Genomic DNA, 22312 nt, shown 5'->3' with positions numbered 1-22312 from the left:
CAACATCCTGGTAAATCTCTTCTGCACCCTCTCTAAATCCTCCACATCCTTCTGGTAGTGTGGCGACCAGAATTGAACACTACACTCCGTGGCCTAACTAAGGTTCTATACAGCTGCAACATGACTTGCCAATTTTTATACTCAATGCCCCGGCTAATGAAGGCAAGCATGCCGTATGCTTTCTTGACTACCTTCTCCACCGGTGTTGCCCCTTTCAGTGACGTGTGGACCTGTATACCAAGATCTCTCTGACTGTCAATACTCTGGAGGGTTCTACCATTCACTGTATATTCCCTACCTGTATTAGACTTTCCAAAATGCATTCCCTCACATTTGTCCGGATTAAACTCCTTCTGCCATCTCTCCGCCCAAGTCTCCAAACAATCTAAATCCTGCTGTATCCCCTGACAGTCCTCACCGCAATTCCACCAACCTTTGTGTCTTCCGCAAACTTACTAATTAGATCAGTTACATTTTCCTCCAAATCATTTTTTTTAAATAAACATTTTATTGAGGTATTTTTTGGTAGTATAACAATAACACAATAAACAATGTACATGAAACTACCCCCCTACTCGAGCTCAACTAAACCCCCCCCCCCCCCCCCCCCCCCCCGCCCGCCCTTTCTGTTAACAATTAATTTTCCGCGAAGAAGTCGACGAACGGTTGCCACCTCCGGGTGAACCCTAACAGTGACCCACTCAAGGCGAACTTGATTTTCTCCAGAGAGAGCTAGCCATGACCGATAGCCAGGTCTCTGACTTCGGGGGCTTTGAGTCCCTCCAAGCTAATAGTATCCGTCTCCGGGCTACCAGGGAAGCAAAGGCCAGAACGTCTGCCTCTTTCTCCTCCTGGATTCCCGGGTCTTCCGACACCCCGAAAATCGCCACCTCTGGACTCAGCGCCACCCTTGTTTTTAACACCATGGACATGACATCTGCAAACCCCTGCCAAAATTCCCTAAGCTTTGGACATGCCCAGAACATGTGGGCATGGTTCGCTGGCCCTCCCGCACACTCTGCACACCTGTCTTCCACCCCAAAGAATCTGCTCATCCGGGCCACTGTCATGCGAGCCCGGTGAACGACCTTAAATTGTATCAGGCTGAGCCTGGCACATGTTGCGGACACGTTGACCATCCTCTATCTCTCCTCCCAGCTCCTCCTCCCACTTGCGTTTCAGCTCCTCGGCCTGCGTCTCCTCTGACCCCATATGTTCCTTGTAAATGTCCAAGACGCTCCCTTCTCCTCCCCACTCTCTGGAAACTACTCGGTCCTGAATCCCCCTTAGCAGAAGGAGCAGGAAGGTTGACACCTGTTTACGTAGGAAGCCCCGCACCTGCAGATACCTGAATTTGTTTCCCCTCGCCAACCCAAACTTCTGCAGCGCCCTCATACTCTGAAAGCTCCCCACTATAAACATATCCCCCATCCTCTCAATCCCTGCTCTCCGACATATCCGGAACCCCCCCCATCCATACTTCCCAGGGCAAACCGGTGATTATTACAAATTGGGGACCAGACCGATGCTTCCTCTGCTCCCACGTCTCTTCCGTTGCCCCCAAACTCTCCAGGGACGCCTCCACCACGGGGCTGGTGGAGTACGGTGCCGGCGGGAACGGCAGAGGCACAGTTACCAAAGCCCCCAAACTGGTGCCCTTGCATGAAGCCGCCTCCATACGCTCCTATGCCGACCCCTCCCTCACCACCCACTTCCTGATCATGGCTATATTCGCCGCCCAGTTATAGTTACTAAAATTTGGCAGCGCCAGCCCACCCTCTCCGACTCCACTCAAGCATTACCTTCCTTACCCGTGGGGTCTTGCCCACCCAAACAAAGCCAGTGATCACTTTGTTGACCCGTTTAAAAAAAGACCACGGAATAAAGATGGGGGCACACTGAAATACAAACAGGAATCTCGGGAGGACCGTCATCTTCACTTTCTGCACCCTCCCAGCTAATGACAACGGAAGTGCGTCCCATCTCCCGAAAATCGTCCTTCATTTGGTCTACTAGCCGGGCCAGATTTAATTTATGCAGCCGGTCCCATTCCCACACCACTTGAATGCAATGGTACCTAAAGCTTCCCCCTACTAATCTAAACGGCAGCTCCCTCGATCGCCTCTCCTGTCCCCTCGCCTGGACCACAAATATCTCACTTTCCCCCATATTTAGCTTATACCCAGAAAACGGGCCAAAGTCCCCAAGAATCCTCATAATTTCTTCCATCCCCTCTAATGGGTCCGATACATACAGAAGCAGGTCGTCTACTCTGTCGCTAGCACGAACAACGGTGGGGAGAGAGGGCATCCCGGTCTCGTCCCCGGTGCAGTCTAAAATAGTTTGATGTTGTCCTATTCATCCGTACACTTGCCACAGGAGCCTGATACAGAAACCTGACCCAGTCAATAAAACCCCGCCCAAATCCAAACCGTGTCCCAGTACCTCCCACAGATAATCCCATTCTACCCGATCAAAAGCCTTTTCTGCATCCATTGCGATCAGTACCTCCACACCTCCCTACTTTCCGGGGGCATCATGATCACATTTAACAGCGTTCTTACATTGGCCACCAACTGCCTACCCTTAACAAACCCCGTCTGGTCCTCCTCAATAACGTCCAGAAAACAATCCTCAATCCTGGAGGACAAAATTTTGGCCAGCAGTTTGGCGTCCACATTCAACAGGGATATCAGCCTGTCGGACCCAAACAGCACCGGGTTCTTGTCCCGCTTCAGAATCAGCGAAATTGTGGCCTGTGACATCGTCGGGGGCAGCTCCCCTCTTTCCCTTGGCTCATTGAACATCCTTATCAACACCGACCCCAATATCCCAGAGAATGTTTTATAAAATTCGACTGGGTATCCCGTCCGGCCCCATCAACACCGACCCCAATATCCCAGAGAATTTTTTATAAAACTCCACTGGGTACCCGTCCGGCCCCGGGGCTTTACTCGCCTGCATGGCCTTCAGACCCTCCACTATCTCTTCCATCCTGATCGGGGCCCTGAGCCCTTCCTACTAGCTCCCCATCCACCTTTGGGAAATTCAGCCCTCCCAAGAAGTGCCTCATCCCCTCCAGACCCGTAGGGGGTTCCGACCTATACAGCCTACTGTAGAAATCTCTAAACGCCTTATTCACCCCCTGCTGAATCTCTAACCAGGTTCCCATCTCCGTCATTTACTTTCCCTATCTCCCTGGCTGCCTCCCTCTTTCTAAGCTGCTGTGCAAACATTCTGCTGGCCTTCTCTCCATCCTCATGGATCACCCCCTCGCCTTTCTCAGCTGCTCCACCGCCCTCTCCGTGGTTATCAAGCTGAACTCCGCCTGTAGTCTCCCTGCCGTTCCTTTAAACGCCCTGCCTCTGGGGTCGTCGCATACCTCCTATCGATCTGTAATATCTCCTTAACCATTGGTCCGTCTCTGTCCTGTCCACCTTCTCCCTGTAGGCCCGTATCGAGATCAGCTCCCCTCTACCCACCTCCTTCAGTGCTTCCTAGACCACCGCTGCTGAAATTTCCCCCGTGTCGTTGACCTGCAGGTCGTTCTGAATACATTTCCTCAGTCGCTCGCACACCCCTTCATCAGCCAAAAGTCCCATATCTAACCTCCAGTGCAGGCGCTGGTTACTGTCTTTACTAACCTGCAGGTCAACCCAGCGCGGAGCATGATCCGAGATTGTGATCGCCGAAAACCCCGTGTCCACCACCCCTGCCAGTAAGGCCCTGCTCAAAATGAAGAAATCGAGTACACTTTCTGCACGTGTGAGTAGAAGGAGAACTCCTTCACCCTCGGGTGCCCAAATCTCCATGGATCCCACTCCCCCCACCAACCAGGGCTCCATGAACCCTTTTTGTTCCTTTGTCATTGCTGGCACCCTGTCCGTTTCAAGCTTGACCAGTCCAAGCCAGGGTCAATAACTATTGAAGTCACCTCCCATGACCAAACTGTGCAAGTCCATGTCTGGTATCTTCCCCAGCATCCGCTTTATAAACTCCACATCATCCCAATTGGCGCATACACATTTACTAATACCACCTGCACCCCCTCCAGTTTCCCACTGACCATAATGTACCGACCTCCACATCCGAAACCATTCTACCCGCCTCAAACACCAGCCGCTTATTGATCAGGATCGCGACCCCTCTAGTCTTTGAATCTAGTCCCGAGTGAAAGAACTGACTGACCCTGCCTTTCCTCAATCTAATCTGGTCAGTTACTCTAAGGTGCGTCTCCTGCAACATTATCACGTCCGCCTTCAGTCCCCTAACATGTGTGAACACATGTGCCCTCTTGACCAGCCCATTTAACCCTCGAACATTCCTTCCCCCCCCCCCCTCTCCCATGCTGATCAGCCTTCTCCGTTTTTGGGCCCACCTCCAGTCTATGCTCCGCGCCTCCACCGGCCCGCCCCAGGCAGCCTCTGCTCCCAACCTCCTCTCTGTCCCTTGGCCCAAGTCCCTCCCTCGTCAGCAGGACCTTTCCCCCCTCCCCCCCTAGTAACCACACTCCGTAACCCAACCCCTTTGATAAACCGAGCATATGCACACCCCCCATTGTGCTTCTGTGAGCTAGCCCGCCCAGCCCATCCCTGGCGCCGGATAGTCTCCCACTTATTGTTCCCTCCCCACCCTCCCATACAAACATACTCCAACATCAATCCCCACACAATTGCCTGACAAATATAAAAAAAACAAAATCTAAACAAGCACACCCCCATCCCCCAACTGTGCAAATGAAAACCTCAACTCACTCAGCTCTGCCACTGGTCCCAAATCAATAGAGAAGGCATTACAAACAGCTTCCACAAAGGGAAAAACGTGATTTTTTTTTATAAAGTACAGAGAAACAAAAAGAAAAAAAACATGAACGCTGCAGCAAAGTTCAAACGTTCTCAGTCCACCACCAGTCCTTTCCTTTTCACGAAGTCCAGCACGTCCTCAGGCGCCTAGAAATAAAAGTGCTGTTTCTCGCACGTCCCCCAGAGACGGGCCAGGTACAACAGTCCGAACTTCACCTTTTTCTTAAAAGGATCAATCTAATCTGCTCTTCTCCAAGCCACCGCTACACTCAGGTCTTGGTAGATCCACAGGATACTATTGTCCCACTTACAGCTCCGTGTCTGCTTGGCCCACTGTAGAATGCGCTCCTTATCCAAGTATCTGTGGAATCTCACCACCATTGCCCTCGTGCGGAGGGGGTTTCCCATTCGAGGCTTCCTCGCAAGTGCTCTGTGAGTCCTGTCCACCTTCAAGGGTCGGGAGAATGCCCCATCCTCCAGCAGTTTTCCTCCAAATCATTTATATATACTATGAACAGCAAAGGTCCCAGCATTGATCCCTGCGGAACACCACTAGTCACAGCCCTCCAATCAGAAAAGCACCCTTCCATTGCTACTCTCTGCCTTCTATGACCTAGCCAGTTCTGTATCCACCTTGCCAGCTCACCTCTGTTCCCGTGTGACTTCACCTTTTGTACCAGTCTGCCATGAGGGACCTTATCACTATGAACAATTTCTCTTAAAATGCAAGTCATGATTTTCATAATGCTGCACTTGTTTCAGACTTTTACCTCTGCAAATATATATCCACAAGATAATCAAATAAAAATTCAAATAGGAATTTATAATCTTTAATGTCTATGAAAAAAAAATCACATAGGTGATTATGAACTTAAACACTTGGAAAAAAAACTAAGAATTTACATAATGGCAACTATGAAAGGGCCAAATGTGTAATATTATTGTTTATAGCATTCAAAATTATAGCTAAAATACACAAAGCAATCAGGGATTTGTTATGACATCAAAAGTTGGAAACCATTCATGGAGGGGGTGTTGCTTGCTTGTAGGTGTGGGCTCCAAGGTTGAAGGCTTAAGAGCTCTTGCACAAGTCCATACAATGGAAATCTCTGTGGATCGCCACCTTGATGTGGAGAAGCTTGTTCACCAAGATCTAAGTCATTCGAAAGAAGTCTTACAACACCAGGTTAAAGTCCAACAGGTTTATTTGGAATCACTAGCTTTCGGCGTGCAGCTTCTTCATCAGGTGAGTGAAGAGGTAGGTTGTGTAGGGCAAGAGTCGAGTTCGGTGGAAGGGGTAACGGAGGAATTGGGGCCAATACTGGAGGAGAAGGTGTGGAGTGAGGTTTGGAGGCTAGCAACGCCAGCAGAGTGCTTCAACATGGTTCGGTGATTTGATGGAATCTTTGCACCTCAAGATGGTCAATTACACTGTGAGGGGTCGTTTGAAGGGTTTTTGATTGTTTGTGTCCAGTCAAGGGTTTTATTTGTCTTTTGTTATTTCTTTGTAATTTTATATAAAATGTTAAAACTTTAATAAAAATATATTTTTAAAAGTACAGACTGGGGTAGAGCAAGACTATGATAGCCCCCATAATATTATTGGCATGGCTATAGTTATTCACCTTAAAGCTTAGTTGCCTTGTGGTGTCAGTAATAAATATTGTTTAGATAGAAAAGCCTAAAAGGGCAATAGATGCATAGTGAACACCACCAGCTGCAAGTTCCAAGCCACGCAATGTTTTGTCTTGTAACTATGTTGTGTTCCTCCACTGTTGCTGGTCAGAATGCTGGAACTCCCTCCGAATGACACTATGAGTGTACCTACCTACAACACATGAACTGCAGTGGTTCAAAGTAGGCAGCTCACCACCACCTTCTCGAGCAATTAGTGATGAGCAATAAATGCTGGTCTAGCCAATGACATGCACATCCTACAAATTAATAATTTTTAAAGCCTTTGTCGCCTCCATGCCAAAATTAAACAAACCACAATAGACACAAATGATCTGCAGTTTGCAGATTATTGTCAATGACTCTTTCCCATTCTCACCAGATTTACAAGTCACTCTTGATCTCTTCAATTTGGCATACAAGAAACCCAGCCTGTCCTTAAATGTTGCCATAATAAAACATGTTACAGACAAAAGGGGGATTAATTTAAACAGCCGTGATTTCTCTTTTGCCACCCTCCAGTAAACAAAACAATGTTTTAATTTGCTTCCCCTTTTATACGCAGTGGTGTGTTTCCCAACCCCTCGGTTTTGGTGTGACCCGATATTCCATTAATGACCCCACAGCAAACTCGAGATAATGCAGACACTCAAAACAAGGGAGGCTCTGCAGCTCACAGGGGTCATTAAAGTTTCTTCAGATGTACGTTTCTGTGATACTGCCACAATAGCTCTTTTTGGTCAGGATCCCAGACAGAAATAGCTTCAGTTATTTTAAAAAGGTCTTTGCCAAGCTTTTAAAATGTTAGAAATTAGCCATGAGGATAACTATATATATTTTATGAAAAGAAGTGGGATCTTGGTCTCCATCAACCCACATGTGGTCAACTAAACTCTGGAACTCTGGAACCCATTAGCGCGTAGGGACATCTTACCCCATATGCCCAAAAATCTGCGGCTGTCAGTCACATGAAGACCCAAAGCAGAAACCTATGCCCGAGTGGACATCATCCTCAAATCGGAGGACAGCCATCGACAGTGGGAACAGATTTTGACAGAAAATTTGCCTATTGGAATAGAGGAGAGACTTTCAATTCTCCTCAAATTCCACTGTCAAATTCATGGTGCGTCACTTACTTGAATGCCAGAGACTATTCTTCACACTATTTCCCAAACAAAACCCAGTGTTTGAAGTTTTCAGTCACTGTGGAAAATCCAGCTGCTAGCAACACTTAACTAACAGGGTCACATTATTGGTGATTGCATGTATAGAAATAATTAAATCACTTGCACTAGTAGCGTATATGGGCAGTATTTATCCCTATTTTGCTCATTAATAATTATTGATGAATCAACATCACAAAAGCAGCTTAATTGTTCCTTTAGCTTGATGTCATTTATGGGATCTTACTGTGCAAAATAGCTACAACAGCAACTTTTAAGTCATTTATTGCCTATGACGTGATGTGTAATGCACTGGGCTGTAAAATGCAAAATATCAGTTCCAATTTGGTTTCTTTCTCCATGAAGCAACGAGCCTATTGCGTTATGTTTAGAAGAGGAAGGAGGGATTAGATTGTGCATGTGTTGGCAGTTTGTTTCTGTGTGCCTGCATGCCCAAAAAGATGAAACAGAAGGTTTGTTTTTAAGACTTATCCAATTTGTCTCATGGCCAATTCACCCAACCTGCACATCTTTGGACTGTGGGAGGAAACCAGGGCACCCAGAGGAAACCCACGCAGACACAGGGCGAACGTGCAAACTCCACTTGTCAACCAAGGCTGAATTGAACACGGGTCCCTGACGCTGTGAGGCAGCAGTGCTAACCACCTGCCCCTGGGTGATTATATTTACTTCCATCACAGTCAGTACATTCCCAGGTCCTCTGCTGATTGCCAAGTGATACAGTTTCGTTATACAAGTTCACACATATAATTAATCTTGTAATGCTAATTTCAATTACAATTATGTTGTAGTTTTATTTGTTTATCCAAGTGAAGTATTAGAGGACACTATTCAGTCAAAGTTAATTTACAATCACAAGCTTTAACACCAATGCTTTTGCATTTTTAGACGGGAGACATTTTTGAAATAATATTTGCACTTAGAGTTTAATGGCACAGACTTTACAAGCCTGTCTAGTGTCAATGGTTGGTATTTTTAATGCTTTTCCCATTATAAGAAATTTAAATTCAGAATATCTGATCTTTGATGAAAATCTATCCACCATTACTGCCTCCAATCTATGGCACCCAAAAGTATTATCCCCTTCCCAAAAGATAGGATCTGCAGCAATAAATATCAAAACAACAAAATATCCACCACATGTAGAATTTCCACTCCTCTTTAAAGGATATCATCACTCATTTTGGGAGTGGCAGAATTAAAAAAAATATCAGGTTTCATGAAATATAATCTGTGAAAAAAATAAGTGGTAGTTCAAAATAGCTGCACAAATTCTATTTAAAAAGAAAAACTAAAGTTTAGATTTTATTTCTAACTGGAGTTTCACTGATATTGTTGATCACAAGTTCCTGAAGTGTAGAAATATCATCCACACAATTAGATTGTATAGCTGGATGATTAAAGAATGATGAATATGGGAACAGGTTGAGTAAAAATGAGTAAACCTTGGCATAGACTGCTTGGGAGGAATGGCCCATTTCTCTGTTCCAAGTTTTATCCAGAGGTACAGCATGGTAGCACAAGCGATTATCACTGTGACTTCACAGCACCAGGGTCCCAGGTTCAATTCCCTGCTCGGCCACTGTCTGTGCGGAGTCTGCACGTTCTCCCTGTGTCTGCGTGGGTTTCCTTCGGGTGCTGCGGTTTCCTCCCACAGTCCAAAGACGTGCGGATTAGGTGGATTGGCCATGATAAATTGCCCTTAGTGGCCCAAAAAGTCAGGAGGGGTTATTGAGTTACGGGGATAGGGTGGAAGTGAGGGTTTAAGTGGGTCGGTGCAGACTTGACTTAAGAAGGCATGGCCTTCTTCTGCACTGTATATTCTAAGTTCTAAGTTAAGGTGGTCACAGAACAAATGTATTGCAAATCGATACACCAAATATATCTATCATTCATAGTCACCTGTTCCACTCCTCGAACCAACTGCAGCCGATCCTGGCCGACGACCAGTACCAATTGGACGCCGTGAACTGGGAGCTTTTGACGATGTGGAGCTAGCAGAAGATGGTCTGTTTCCATCCACAGAATCTTCATCATCAAAATGTTTGTCTAGATAAAAATAAAAAAATATGTATGAAGAAAATTTATTCAATCAGTATTTTAAAATATGCTTCTGTTTAAAATCATCATTGTCCCTAGGTGTTAATTAATGGAGGCAATTTCAAAATCACACATCACTACATCATTATCTGGTGACTATTTCTTTTCAAAATGACACATAAAACACCCTAGAGAAGACTGCATATTTCTGAAGCCATTACATACGTCTATTCTCTTTAATACATTGTATTTAGTGCATTTTAGTTCATATATACTCTGCTAAAATAGACAAACATTCACTTACAAGCACAAATGTTTTTGCAGATTAGTCTCCTCATCATCCCTCCCTTTAACAATTGCAATCACCACCTCTGCTTCAACAGATTCTATTTGCAATCAATCCAGAGAATGATCAATCATGCCCTCACGTGCTGAAGCTAAGCACACACTGTCCACTGAGCATGAAAACAGATATACCCCAACATATTCATCACTAGTATGTGCCCCAAGTCCAAACAGAATATTTAAGATGGAAATATCTAAAGGTGGAAATATTGTATGTGATTTAGTCTTTAATGGCAAAACGACTATCAAAGACAAGGGGAAGCAAAAAGCAATCCCTACTGCAATCAAAGCCCAGTGCTAGATAGAGTCTGCCTCAAGCATCTCATGGGAGGCATTAGGAACACTGCTCCAACAGCTGTCATCAATTTCCTTTGGCAAATAAAATGTCGGCTTCATTACCTATTCCATACTCTTCTGACCTCAATATTAAACAGCTGCACACTCAACGGCAGTATCTTGAACAGATTATATTTTACTGGTCACTATTTCAGAAGATTTTTTGGAAAGATGTTTATGAGTTTAAGACATACAAGTATTATTTCGCAACACACATTTGATCAAACATCCTCAAGGACCAAGGAACTGCAGAACGGGAGGGGGGGCTAAACATCAGCATGAATAGTGAACAACACAAGATGCATTTCAATCTAATGCAGCAATCTTTGGGGCAGCAGGGTAGCATGGTGGTTAGCATAAATGCTTCACAGCTCCAGGGTCCCAGGTTCGATTCCCGGCTGGGTCACTGTCTGTGTGGAGTCTGCACGTCCTCCCCCTGTGTGCGTGGGTTTCCTCCGGGCACTCCGGTTTCCTCCCACAGTCCAAAGATGTGCGGGTTAGGTGGATTGGCCATGCTAAATTGCCCGTAGTGTCCTAATAAAAGTAAGGTTAAGGGGGGGGGGGGGTTGTTGGGTTACGGGTATAGGGTGGATACGTGGGTTTGAGTGGGGTGATCATGGCTCGGCGCAACATTGAGGGCCGAAGGGCCTGTTCTGTGCTGTACTGTTCTAAAAAAAAAAAAACCTCCTTTACATCAGCAAAGGCTGCCACAAGCATACAGTTTAATTTATTTTGTGCAATAAGGCACATTTTAAAAATGATTGCTTCCCTTGGCGAGGTAAGTGCATCATTACAAGCTTAATTTTCCAGTGACACATGGTTCCAAAACTTCATAATAGGGAGTTCTCCTTTTTCGAATAATACAGGGCTTCCATGTAACACCTCAAAATGTGGATTCATAGCACAAAACAATACTTTCACCCGCAACCAAATCTTGATTCCAAAAATCAAACAACTTGAAGAACAAGACTTGAAAAACTGTATGGATTCATTAAAGACAATTATGTCGATCAAATGCACTCCTCACTCCTATCACTTAGAGTCATCTCTCACTCTTCATATTTGATTTTGTGAAGAAAGGTACATCAAATATACACTTAACTCCAAGTTAGCTATGAATATCCCCCCGGAATATTTATCCTCCCCATACCTCAGTTGTTTAGTTTTGACCTGCTGTTCTCCAAAATGTCTTGCGCTTCAAAATGCAGAGGAATTATTGCATCCCATGAAATTTTGATCATCTCAGCCTGCACTAGCCACCATAAACATCAATCTCATATCACACAGATGATTAAAGAAGGCACTTCCGTCTCTGCACCAAAACCATACAGCATTTTAAAATATATATCAGAAACTAAACAAACATTCAAGCACTGGGATTGATGCTGAAGACGTGTGGATGCGAGGAACTCAGCTATTATTTTTACACTACTATATCTACAGACTGTCATTGTATCATGGTTTTCACAATTCTTCACTTACTCAAACATGATACCGACATACTTAACAGAAATCAAAATAAGTTCCTTTTGATGTTGCAGAATGTGGGTTCTCTCGTTAGTTTAGTTGGCAAATGCACAGGCAACATTGCTACTGAGTCATATAGATCCGTAGAGTTTAAAGTCTGATCTGTGCTGAATTGGGCAATTTCAGTAAAGACAATAGATGGAGTATTACAATAGGGTCTGAATTGGGGGGGGGGGGGGGGGGGGGGGGGGGGTGGGGGGGGGGAGATCATTATTCCAATCAGAAACAGATAACCATGGCCAGAGTTGACAGGGTCCAGCTGTGACACCACTAGTGAGCTTAGTATCAGCTGACGCAGGATGACCTCATGAGGAACCTATGTGAAGCTTGCTATTAGTCATATACCCAGAGGTTCGGGAGGGGGTGATTGTATAGATGGTTGAAAATGGGAAGAAATAAAAGCGAGTGAGTCAGGCTTTTAACCGGGTAGCCACAATTCAGATATTACATCAACAGTATTACAGCAATCATTCTCATCTTTTTATGTGTGCAGCTCATGAAGGTTTCTTTTTCCCCAAAATAAAGTAATGAAATTGCATTGTTTTGTACTGGTTTGTGAAAAATATTTTAAAAGCAAGCAGATAGTATTGTAAGTCCATAATTGAAAGCAAATTATTTGGTTTAAAAAGATAATTTTTTGTTTATAATACTTGCCGAAAATGATTTTCACTAAATTCCTGAAAGAAATATAATCAGGTAGGCTTAGATGCGAGTGAAATATATTAACTGAACGTAATATTTTCTGCATACCAACAGAAAACACCATAATGGGAGAATGGGGTAGCCGTAATGTCACTGGACAAAGCTGATGTTTTGAGGACACAAACTCAAAATCATCATGGCATGGTGGAATTTCAATTCAGTTCGTGAATCTGGAATTGAAAGCTAGTTTTAGTTATTTTGACCATGAAACTACCACGGATTGTGTAAAAACCCCAAGTGGTTCCTTTAGGGAAGGAAATCTACCATCCTTACGCTGGCTGGCCTACACGTTTCTTTATACCCACAGCAATGTGGACTCTTAATTGCCCTCTTAAATGGTCCAGCAAGGCATTCAGTTCAAGGGAAATTAGGGGTGAGCAATAAATTCTGGCCTTTTCAGCAACATTTACAGCCCATAAAAAAATAAAAATAATCGGCAATCATGCCACCTCATGTTAAGAGGCAACTTCTTCCTTTAGGCAATTCTTGATGTGGATCATCTTAATGGGCTGCACCCACTTAATACTTGATTGTTCAAGAAATTAAATGAAGCAAATTATTAAAAGGTTAAGTAATAACAAAGGTAATTAAAAGGATCATAAAAGGAAAATTAAAAGCAAACAATGCAACATAAAAAGGGTGACGGAGGGGCAGCATGGTGGCGCAATGAGTAGCACTGCTGCCTCACGGCGTGGAGATCCCAGGTTTGATCCCAGCTCTGGGTCACTGTCCGTGTGGAGTCTGCACTATCGCCCAGTGTTTGCGTGGGTTTCGCCCCCACAACCCAAAGATGTGTAGGCTAGGTGGATTGACCATGATAAATTGTCCTTAATTGGAAAAAAATGAATTGGGTACTGTTTTTTAAACAAAGGGTGACGGAAATTAAAATAGTGCCAGAAGATAAGGCATAATACAATTGTCAACCAACACACTAAAACCTTATCGAGTATGCATAGGAGGACATTCAAGTTGAAGACAGAGGGCGCAATTTAACCAAATTGGAACAGAGTCCCGTGACAAGCGCATTCAGCCAGGTGTTTCCCGGCACTTGCAGTGGCGAGCAACACCGCACTATTGGGACTCTGTTGCAATTTGGGGCCTGAGCAGGGAAATCCCCGCGAGGCCGCACTTTGCTCCATTATCTGCACGGCGGAGCTCTGCTCACCGGAACTCAGTGCAGCAAGAGTTTGGGATGCCATTTTTAAAAATTAGAAACTAATAATATAATAATAATCGCTTATTGTCACAAGTAGGCTTCAATGAAGATACTGTGAAAAGCCCCTAGTCGCCACATTCTGGTGCCTGTTCGGGGAGGCCGGTACAGGAATTGAACCGTGCTGCTGGCCTTGTTCTGCATTACAAGCCAGCTGTTTAGCCCACTGTGCTAAACCAGCCCCTGACCGCCCCTCCCCCATGTGACCCCCAAACCCCCCCGAAGCCCCAACTCACCTTTAAGAGGGTCCTCTGCCACCCCACCTAATAGGGAATCCCGTACCCTATCCCTGCCGCGGGGAAAATAGCAGCCTGACAGTCCCTGCCACAGCCACCTGGGTAGTTTGACGGTGCCATGCTGGCACTGCCAGGGTGCCACCTTGCCCAGTAGCCAACCAACTTGTAATGACAATTCAGGAAGTGGGTATCGGGAAAGGAAATTCCCAAGACCATGTAAACTTTGGCTTTGCCATAATGTAAAATGTATAATGTAAAGGCTTGAATTGACTATGTGCCAAAGTGCAGTGAGGTCTTCTTCTCTAGGAAGCATTGTTCTGATTGGCTCAGGATGTGTTACGGGGTGCATTTATATTGGATTGTTCATAGTTTTCAATGACAATGAAGGTTGCAAGGACATAAGAAATGGGAACAGAGAAGGCAGTTAGGCCCCTCAAGTCTGCTGCACCATTCAATAAGATCTCACCTGATCCGACATTCCTGCCCTTTCATAAGACCATAAGACATAGGAGCAGAATTAGGCCACAGCCCATCGAGTCTGCTCACCACCACAACTTGGAAGTGTATCACCGTTCCTTCGTTGTTGCTAGGTCAGAATCTGGAACTTCTTCCCCAGCAGCACAGTGGGTGCACTTGCACATCAGGGATTTGAGGATACTCACCACCACCTTCTGAAGGGTAACTAGGGGTGAGTAATAAACACAGGCCTAACTAGCGATGCTTGCATCCTGGAAATGAAATTTCAAAAACCATCAGATGAAAATGGTCGATGTGAGGAAATCTGATTTTCCTCCCATGTTTAAAATAGGGGAGCTGACCTGAGCAGCGCCAGTTATGAACTCTGCCCACCAGGTATTCCTCAGCATGAACAAATTGTGCATTTTGCACACTAGGTATTCCTGATCTTCAAAAGGTCAAAGGAAAATTGCAGGAGGTTAGATTTGCGGAAGAAAATATTTCCCTCCCATCCCCGCAAAAAAACGTGTGGCCATTCAAGTCCTGAAACGCACCCCAAACCTTGGCAGAAATTTGGCCCAAAGAACATGGAATGAAAATGATGTTATATTGGATACTACAATTTGTATTCAAGGATTACATAGTCAGGACAGATTACGGAAATTCTGAATTTGGGTTGTGATCACACTGCACGTAATTCAATACCTTAATCTTAAAGAAAAACATGCATACACTATGTCAAAGTGCATGGGAGCTTCTATTATAATGAATGGGACACCAAAGTAAACTACCATTACTAAACATTATTGTAAAGGCAACAATCAAAGTCTTTATTAGAATCCTGCTTGTCAATCAAGTACAATAAGGCTTTGCTACAGTTCGTTCCTGTAATAATGCACACTTTTGTTTGACTTTGATCAAATCTTAGGAGAAATTAAACAACAATCTGGTGACAAAGCTTATTTGAATGAAGACAAGGATGCAGTGATGTGGTGAAGACGGCCTGGGCAGAAGAATAAAGCAGAAACCCCCCCCCCTTAGCAATGTTGACCTGACACCTTGGCATTCCAGTCAAGCACCCTGCAGTTCCCCTAGAAGTGCCATGTGGCACCCTGCGGTGCATTTGTCACTTCAAGGGTGCCAGTGCCAATTTACTATTCCTGGGTTACACTAAAGTCAACAGGCCACATATTCCAATCTCCAGATCGGAGGCTAGACATACTGGGCGGGATTCTCCACCGGCGTGATTCTCCATTATGCTGCCGCCCAGGGGTTTCCCAATGGCGTGGGGCTGCCCCACAATGGGAAATATGTGGCGTGGCGGGGCGGAGAATCCCGCCCACTATCTAAAACATGCACCGATCCCACTGAAGTCCCAAACCACTGACCTCCAATTTGAACTTCTGAAGGGCAATTTGTGCTTGCTGGGACCCTCCAAAAAATGTCTGACTCTCGAGTTAGTGACTACAGAAGGCTCCGATTTACACATCTGGATAGTTACCCAATAAATGTCAGACAAAGAAATAATCCAGTCTAACTCCTGTGTATTTATTCAACTGACCACCCTCACCACTCCTCAAACTGATGCGACTCCGCATTCAACTCCTCGCCTACCCCTGCTTTCGTAAACATACGAGAAGTCAGACACTTCCCCATCCCCTGCCGCACTCTACATTGTTATGCAAGTTGCATGATGATCAAGTTGGATGAAACTTCTATTTTCATTTTTTGAATTTAGCATCTCTTGTGATTGTGTGGTCACAGTATGTTGACATTCCGCATACACTAGCGGTCATGAGGCTACCAACCAATACTCAATCGGCAAGCTTATTAGACATACCAATAATGAAGGTGTTCCAGCCAAATATGATCTTGACTTTCATCGACCATCATATAACATGCGTCTCCCAGATGCCAATAACTCAATGATCAAAAGTGGGAACCCTAGCTGACTTTTCCTGACCCAGACCTGGCGACCTCACGATTGACCATGCTGAAAGGTGGGTAGCTAATTCTTTTAAAAAGCAAAGTATAATTACACAGTTCAAGAATATATAGACATTAAAATACTTTGACAACTGCAGGTGATCCAAACCGTAAGACACAAGCTGTTATTTCTGGTTAGTCATTCTTAAAAATCTTGCCGTCATTTCTGGCCTTGCTTGACTTCAGCTATGTCAAAGGGAATATGCCTCAGCCAACACATTAAATAGAGTTAGTCAGTCCCCAATGGGTAAACGGGTCATTCTTATGTGTGACTTATCTTTCAATAAAGGTTTATACAATTCAAACAAACAAGATTGCCATAGGCGTAGCTTATAACACAACGTTCATTAGGAGAGGCTGCAATATTTGACAACAAATATTCAAAAAGTGGAGCATCTTTCCCCATTATACATATACAGCTCTTTAGAAGCGCAGTCTGATAAAAAAGGACAAACAGTAAGGATAACTACAGAGCATGCTACACCATATACTCCCAAGGAAGGTCAAATCAAAGGTTCAGGACATCTGCCAGTTAAATCAAATCAGTAAGCACAACACAGGAAACATTTAATCAACTGAAGCAAAAAGATAAAAGCCAATTACTGCAGATGCTGGAATCTGAAATGAAAAGAGAAAATGCTGGAAAACCTCAGCAGGTCTGACAGCATCTGGAGAGAAAAAGAGCTAACGTTTTGAGTCCAGATGACCCTTTGTCAAAGCTAAAAAGAGATATTGATACTGAGGGAATGAAAGATGAGTCATAGCCACACAAACTAAAGGAAGAGAATGCTAATGACAGGCCCCAGAGAAAATAAAAGGTGTGAAAGGCTAAACAGCAGAGAAACTAAAATCAGAGGGTAAGCTGTGACAGATGTAGATGTGTGTGTGTTGGGGGGGGGGGGGGGGGGGGTAGGAGGAGATCCGGGTGTGAGAGAGGTAAAATGAGAAGGGGGAAGCTGAGGAGTGCCGAATTCAAGAAATCCATATGGTCTTATTAGGTGGAAAAAGATTTTGTTGGACAAAAAACAGGTATCGCTACTAGCTTTTATTCTTAAGAATATGGAACCTCAAGAGATGGAAGTCAACACAACCAAACTAAAAGGATTCCTTTTTTTTTTAATAAGTCCAAGTAGCTGGGCCTTCAGCTGATTGGTAAGATGATCGGCCTTGGTTTAATCTGCACTGGTTTCTGAAAAATCATCAGTTTGAGAAGATGTGTTCTTGGATTCACTTGTTCTAAAGAACGAAAACAATATGGTTCAGCTTGCGTCAGAAAAATTCACTATTCAAAGTGTACAAACAAAGCCAACAAAGATTCCTTGGAATGCTAAAAACACTCGTTATCTATCACTCCCAAGCAGACTGCCAGTATGTTAATTTTGAGAGCAATCGGAACGGAAATGATATGATCAGGAGAAGCAAATTTTTGGAGAATGTAATTTCTGTTCAGCAATTTGGAGATTAAACGGATTGACAAATCTATTAAACCAAATTAAGTGGGTTGTCTTATGAGGATAGGTTAAGCCAGGCTGGGCTTGTTTCCACTGGAGTTTAGAAGAATGAGTTGTGACTTGATTGAAGTATGCAAGATCCTGAATGATCTTGACAAGGTGGATGTTGAAACGATGTTTCCACTTGTGGGTGTGTCCAGAGCTCAAGGGCACTGCGTTGAAATCAAGAATCGCCCTTTTAGGACTGAGGAGGAGGAGAATGTTCTTTCTCGGAGGGCTGTGCAACTTTGGAACTCTGCCTCAGAAGGATGCGGAAGCGGGGTCATTGAATATTTTTACGACAGCGGTAGATAGATCCTGGTTGGACAAGGGAATCAAGGTAGATGGGAATGAAGAACTCTAAACACAACAGATCAGACGTCATTTTATTGAATGGTGGAGCAGGCTTGAGCAGTCAAATGACCTATTTCTGCACCTATTTCATATGTAAATGGATGTGTGTTGCTTGAGGTAAGCAGCTCACACAAGACAAAGATTTACAAACATTGATAAATATGATGCCTGGTATTATAGATCAGTTATAGTGAGACCTATTTTATTCAACTTGTTTATTTCTAGATGAAGTACTAATCAATATTTGCATTCCTGATTAAAGGCCATTTACTTGATAATTTCACAAAACTGCTATTCAGTACAGCATCTCCACATCTTAAAAATTTAACAATTCAACTCATGGAACTTTCAAATCATAGTTGTACTTTTTTTTTAAAAAATCAGTTCCATATTAATAGACATGTAGTCATTCGAGATCACACAACCATAACTTTTACTGGCACCTTTGTATTTTAGATTTCAGACTACTCTGGTGTCTCATTCGAGTCATCTTTTAGAATCTTTACTGGTATAGGCAAATCATAGTAGCATAGAATTTACAGTGCAGAAGGAGGCCATTCAGCCCATCGAGTCTGCACCGGCCCGGACCATAGGTAAATACCTCTCTGAATCTAACCCGAATTTAAGACTTATTTTCTGATTGTAGTAGCAGCACCAGAGTTAAAGTGAAAGTGGCAAAACAAAATCCAAAATCAAACATCCCTACTACAGTGCAGTCTGATGATAATTCACTGCAAGAGAGACAGACCTAAAGACGTAGGAGCAGAAGCAGGCCACTTGGCCCATCACATCTGCTCCACCATCAATAAGATCATGGCTGATCTGATAATCCTCAACTCCACTTTCCCGCCTTATCCCCGTAACCTTCGATTCCGATAGGCTGCCTATCTCAACCTTGAACATACTTAACAATCCAGTCTCTATAGCCCTCTGCGGTAAAGAATTCCACAGATTCACCACCCTTAGAGAAGAAATCCCTCCTGGTCTTAGATGGGCGACCCCTAATTCTGACCTTATGCCTGCTGGTCCTAGACTCGCCCACAAGGGGAGACAACCTCTCAGCATCTACCCTGTCAACCCCCCGAGAATCTTGTATGTATCAATAAGGTCTCCTTGTCATTCATCTAACTTTAATGAGTACAGGCCGAACGTACTCAACCGTTCCTCATGACAATCCCTCCATACCCGAGGTCAATATCGTGAACCTTCTAGGGGCTGGTTTAGCACAGGGGTAAATCGCTGGCTTTGAAAGCAGACTAAGGCAGGCCAGCAGCACAGTTTAGTTCCCGTACCAGCCTCCCCAAACAGGCACCGGAATGTGGCGACTAGGGCTTTTCACAGTAACTTCATTTGAAGCCTACTTGTGACAATAAGCGTTTTTCCTTTTCATTTCTCTGGACTGCCTCCAACACCAATATATATTTCCATAGAAAAGAAAACCAATACTGTTCACAGTATCCCAGGTGCCTAACTAGTGCCTTGCATATTTTTAGCAAAACTTCCCTATTTTTATACTCCTTTTCCTCTGAAAGCCAACATTTCATTTGCCTTCCCGATTACCTGCTGAGCTTGCACATTAGCTTTTTGTGATTTATGCACGAGGACCCCCAAAGCCTTCTGTGCTGCAGCATTCTTCAGTGTTTCCAGATTTAAATAATATTCAGGTCCTTTACTCATGCTAACAAAGTGCACATTTTCCTACATTATATTTCATCTGCAAAGTCTTTGCCCAGTCACCTGGTGTCCCTCAGTAGCCTGTGTCATTCCACCACCTGACTTTTTGTGTCATCTGCAAACTTGGCAATAGTACACTCTCTTCCCTTGTCCAAGACATTTATATGACTGAGATGATTGAAAGCAGTTTCGTCTCTATACTGGAGAAGAAATGTAACACATTATGCTTTTTTAAAGAAAAAATGTGCTTGGGATTGAAACCTACGAATTGCCACAGAGAAACTGGAAACCAAATTTTGGAAAAAAAAGTAAGGAAAATGTCCAACTCTCTAATATCTTTCATGATGAGGACACTAAAAATAGGTAGAATGGAAAATGATTTATTTTGGCAAGTTACAGGCTATCTGGAAGAATGAAAATGGCCTTGAACTTGGAAGGTTTTTTATAGTCTGGTGATTAAATGTTCAGATCAGAATAAAAATTGCAATGAATTTTGTATTTGTAAACAATGCACCACCCCATACAGGCAGTTACAAAGCCAAACACTGCAACTAAGTACTGTATAGTATGTTTAAAACTGCTATTATGAATCAGGAAATGAATTCTATAATCTTGGACAATTACAGCAATGGGAGAATTAATGAGATTGGTGACCAATTCTTTGGAGACATAAAATTGGCATGGCATCCAATTTTAAGTGTCCATTAACCATCTTTCAAGAGTTCTCCTTATCGTTTACCCAGAATAGGAACTGATGCAAGAATTGCATGCTTGTAGCTCCAGACAGCATTGATTTATGATGGGGAAATCATGCTGGACAAATCTACTGGAATATTTTGAGCATGTAACTAGAAGAGTTGATGAGGAGGAGCCAGTGGAGGTGGTTTATTTGGACTATCAGAAGGCTTTTGACAAAATCCTGCATAAGAGATTAGTGTGTAAAATCAAAATGCATGGGATTAGGGGTAGAGTATTGAGATGGATAGAAAACTGGTTGGCAGATAGAAAACAAAGTAGGAATTAATGGGTCTTTTTCAAATTGGAATTCAGTATCTAGTGGGGTACCACAAGGATCGGTACTGGGACCCTTGCTATTCACCATATACATTAATGATTTAGAGGAGGGAACAAAATGTAATATCCCCAAATTTGCAGATGACACCAAGGGCAGGTGGGTGCACTGTGGGGAGGAGGCAGAGATCATTTAGTGTGATTTGCACAAGTTGAGTGAGTGAGCAAATGAATGGCAAATGAAGTATGATTTGGTTAAATGCGAGGTTATCCACTTTGGTAGCAAAAACGAGAAGAAAGACTGTTATCTGAATGGCTGTAAATTAGGAGAGCGGAATGTGCCATAACACCTGGATATTCTCGTACACCGGTTTAGCTCAGTGAACCAGACTGCTGGTTTGTAATGCAGAAAAAGGCCAGAAGCACGGTTTCAATTCCCCGACTGTCTTACCCGAACAGGCGCCGGAATGTGGCGACTAGGGGCTTTTCACAGCAACTTCATACTTGTGACAATAAAAGATTACTATTATTAGGACAAGAAGTCCTAATAAAGAAGGCAAATGGTATTTTGGCCTTCATAAAGAGAGGCTTAGAATAAAAGAGCAGAGATGCCTTGCTGCAATCATACAGGGTCATGGTGAGGCCACACCTAGAATATTGTGTGCAGTTTTGGTCTCCTTTCCTGAGGAAGGATGTTCTTGATATATAGGGAGTGCAGTGAAGATTTACCAGACTGATTCCTGGGATGGCGGGACTGATGTATGAGGAAAGATTGAGTCGGTTAGAATTTTAGTTGCTGGAGTTCAGAAGAATGAGGGGAGGATCATAAAAACATATAAAACTCTTAACATCACTAGACATCAAAGCAGCATTTGACTGAGTATAGCATCAAGGGACCTTAGCGAGTCAATAGCGAGGGCAGCACGGTAGCATTGTGGATAGCACAAACGTTTCACAACTCCAGGGTCCCAGGTTCGATTCTGGCTTGGGTCACTCTGTGCGGAGTCTTCACATCCTACCCGTGTGTGCGTGGGTTTCCTCCGGGTGCTCCGGTTTCCTCCCACAGTCCAAAGATGTGCAGGTTAGGTGGATTGGCCATGATAAATTGCCCTTAGTGTTGGGTGGGGTTACTGGGTTATGGGGGTAGGGTGGAGGTGCTGACCTTGGGTAGGGTGCTCTTTCCAAGAGCCAGTGCAGACTCGATGGGCCGAATGGCCTCCTTCTGCACTGTAAATTCTATGATTATCTATGATTATCTTCTATGAATAGGAAGCAGAGGGGA

At 43.9% G+C, this 22312-nt stretch overlaps 1 protein-coding gene across 1 annotated transcript in view; it reads right to left on the bottom strand.

Moving 5' to 3' along the window:
• clasp1a (cytoplasmic linker associated protein 1a) overlaps positions 1-22312 on the bottom strand; it is a 357689-nt gene that overhangs the window by 202653 nt on the left and 132724 nt on the right. Inside the window, 1 exon segment of the mRNA XM_038790034.1 lies at positions 9563-9709. Within this exon segment, the coding sequence (XP_038645962.1) occupies positions 9563-9709 (147 nt within the window).

Source organism: Scyliorhinus canicula, chromosome 2 (genome assembly GCF_902713615.1).
Source record: "Scyliorhinus canicula chromosome 2, sScyCan1.1, whole genome shotgun sequence".
In the NCBI taxonomy this organism is placed as follows: domain Eukaryota; kingdom Metazoa; phylum Chordata; class Chondrichthyes; order Carcharhiniformes; family Scyliorhinidae; genus Scyliorhinus; species Scyliorhinus canicula.
Note: the sequence above shows the minus strand (reverse complement) of the source record. Positions and strands in the feature narration are given on the sequence as shown.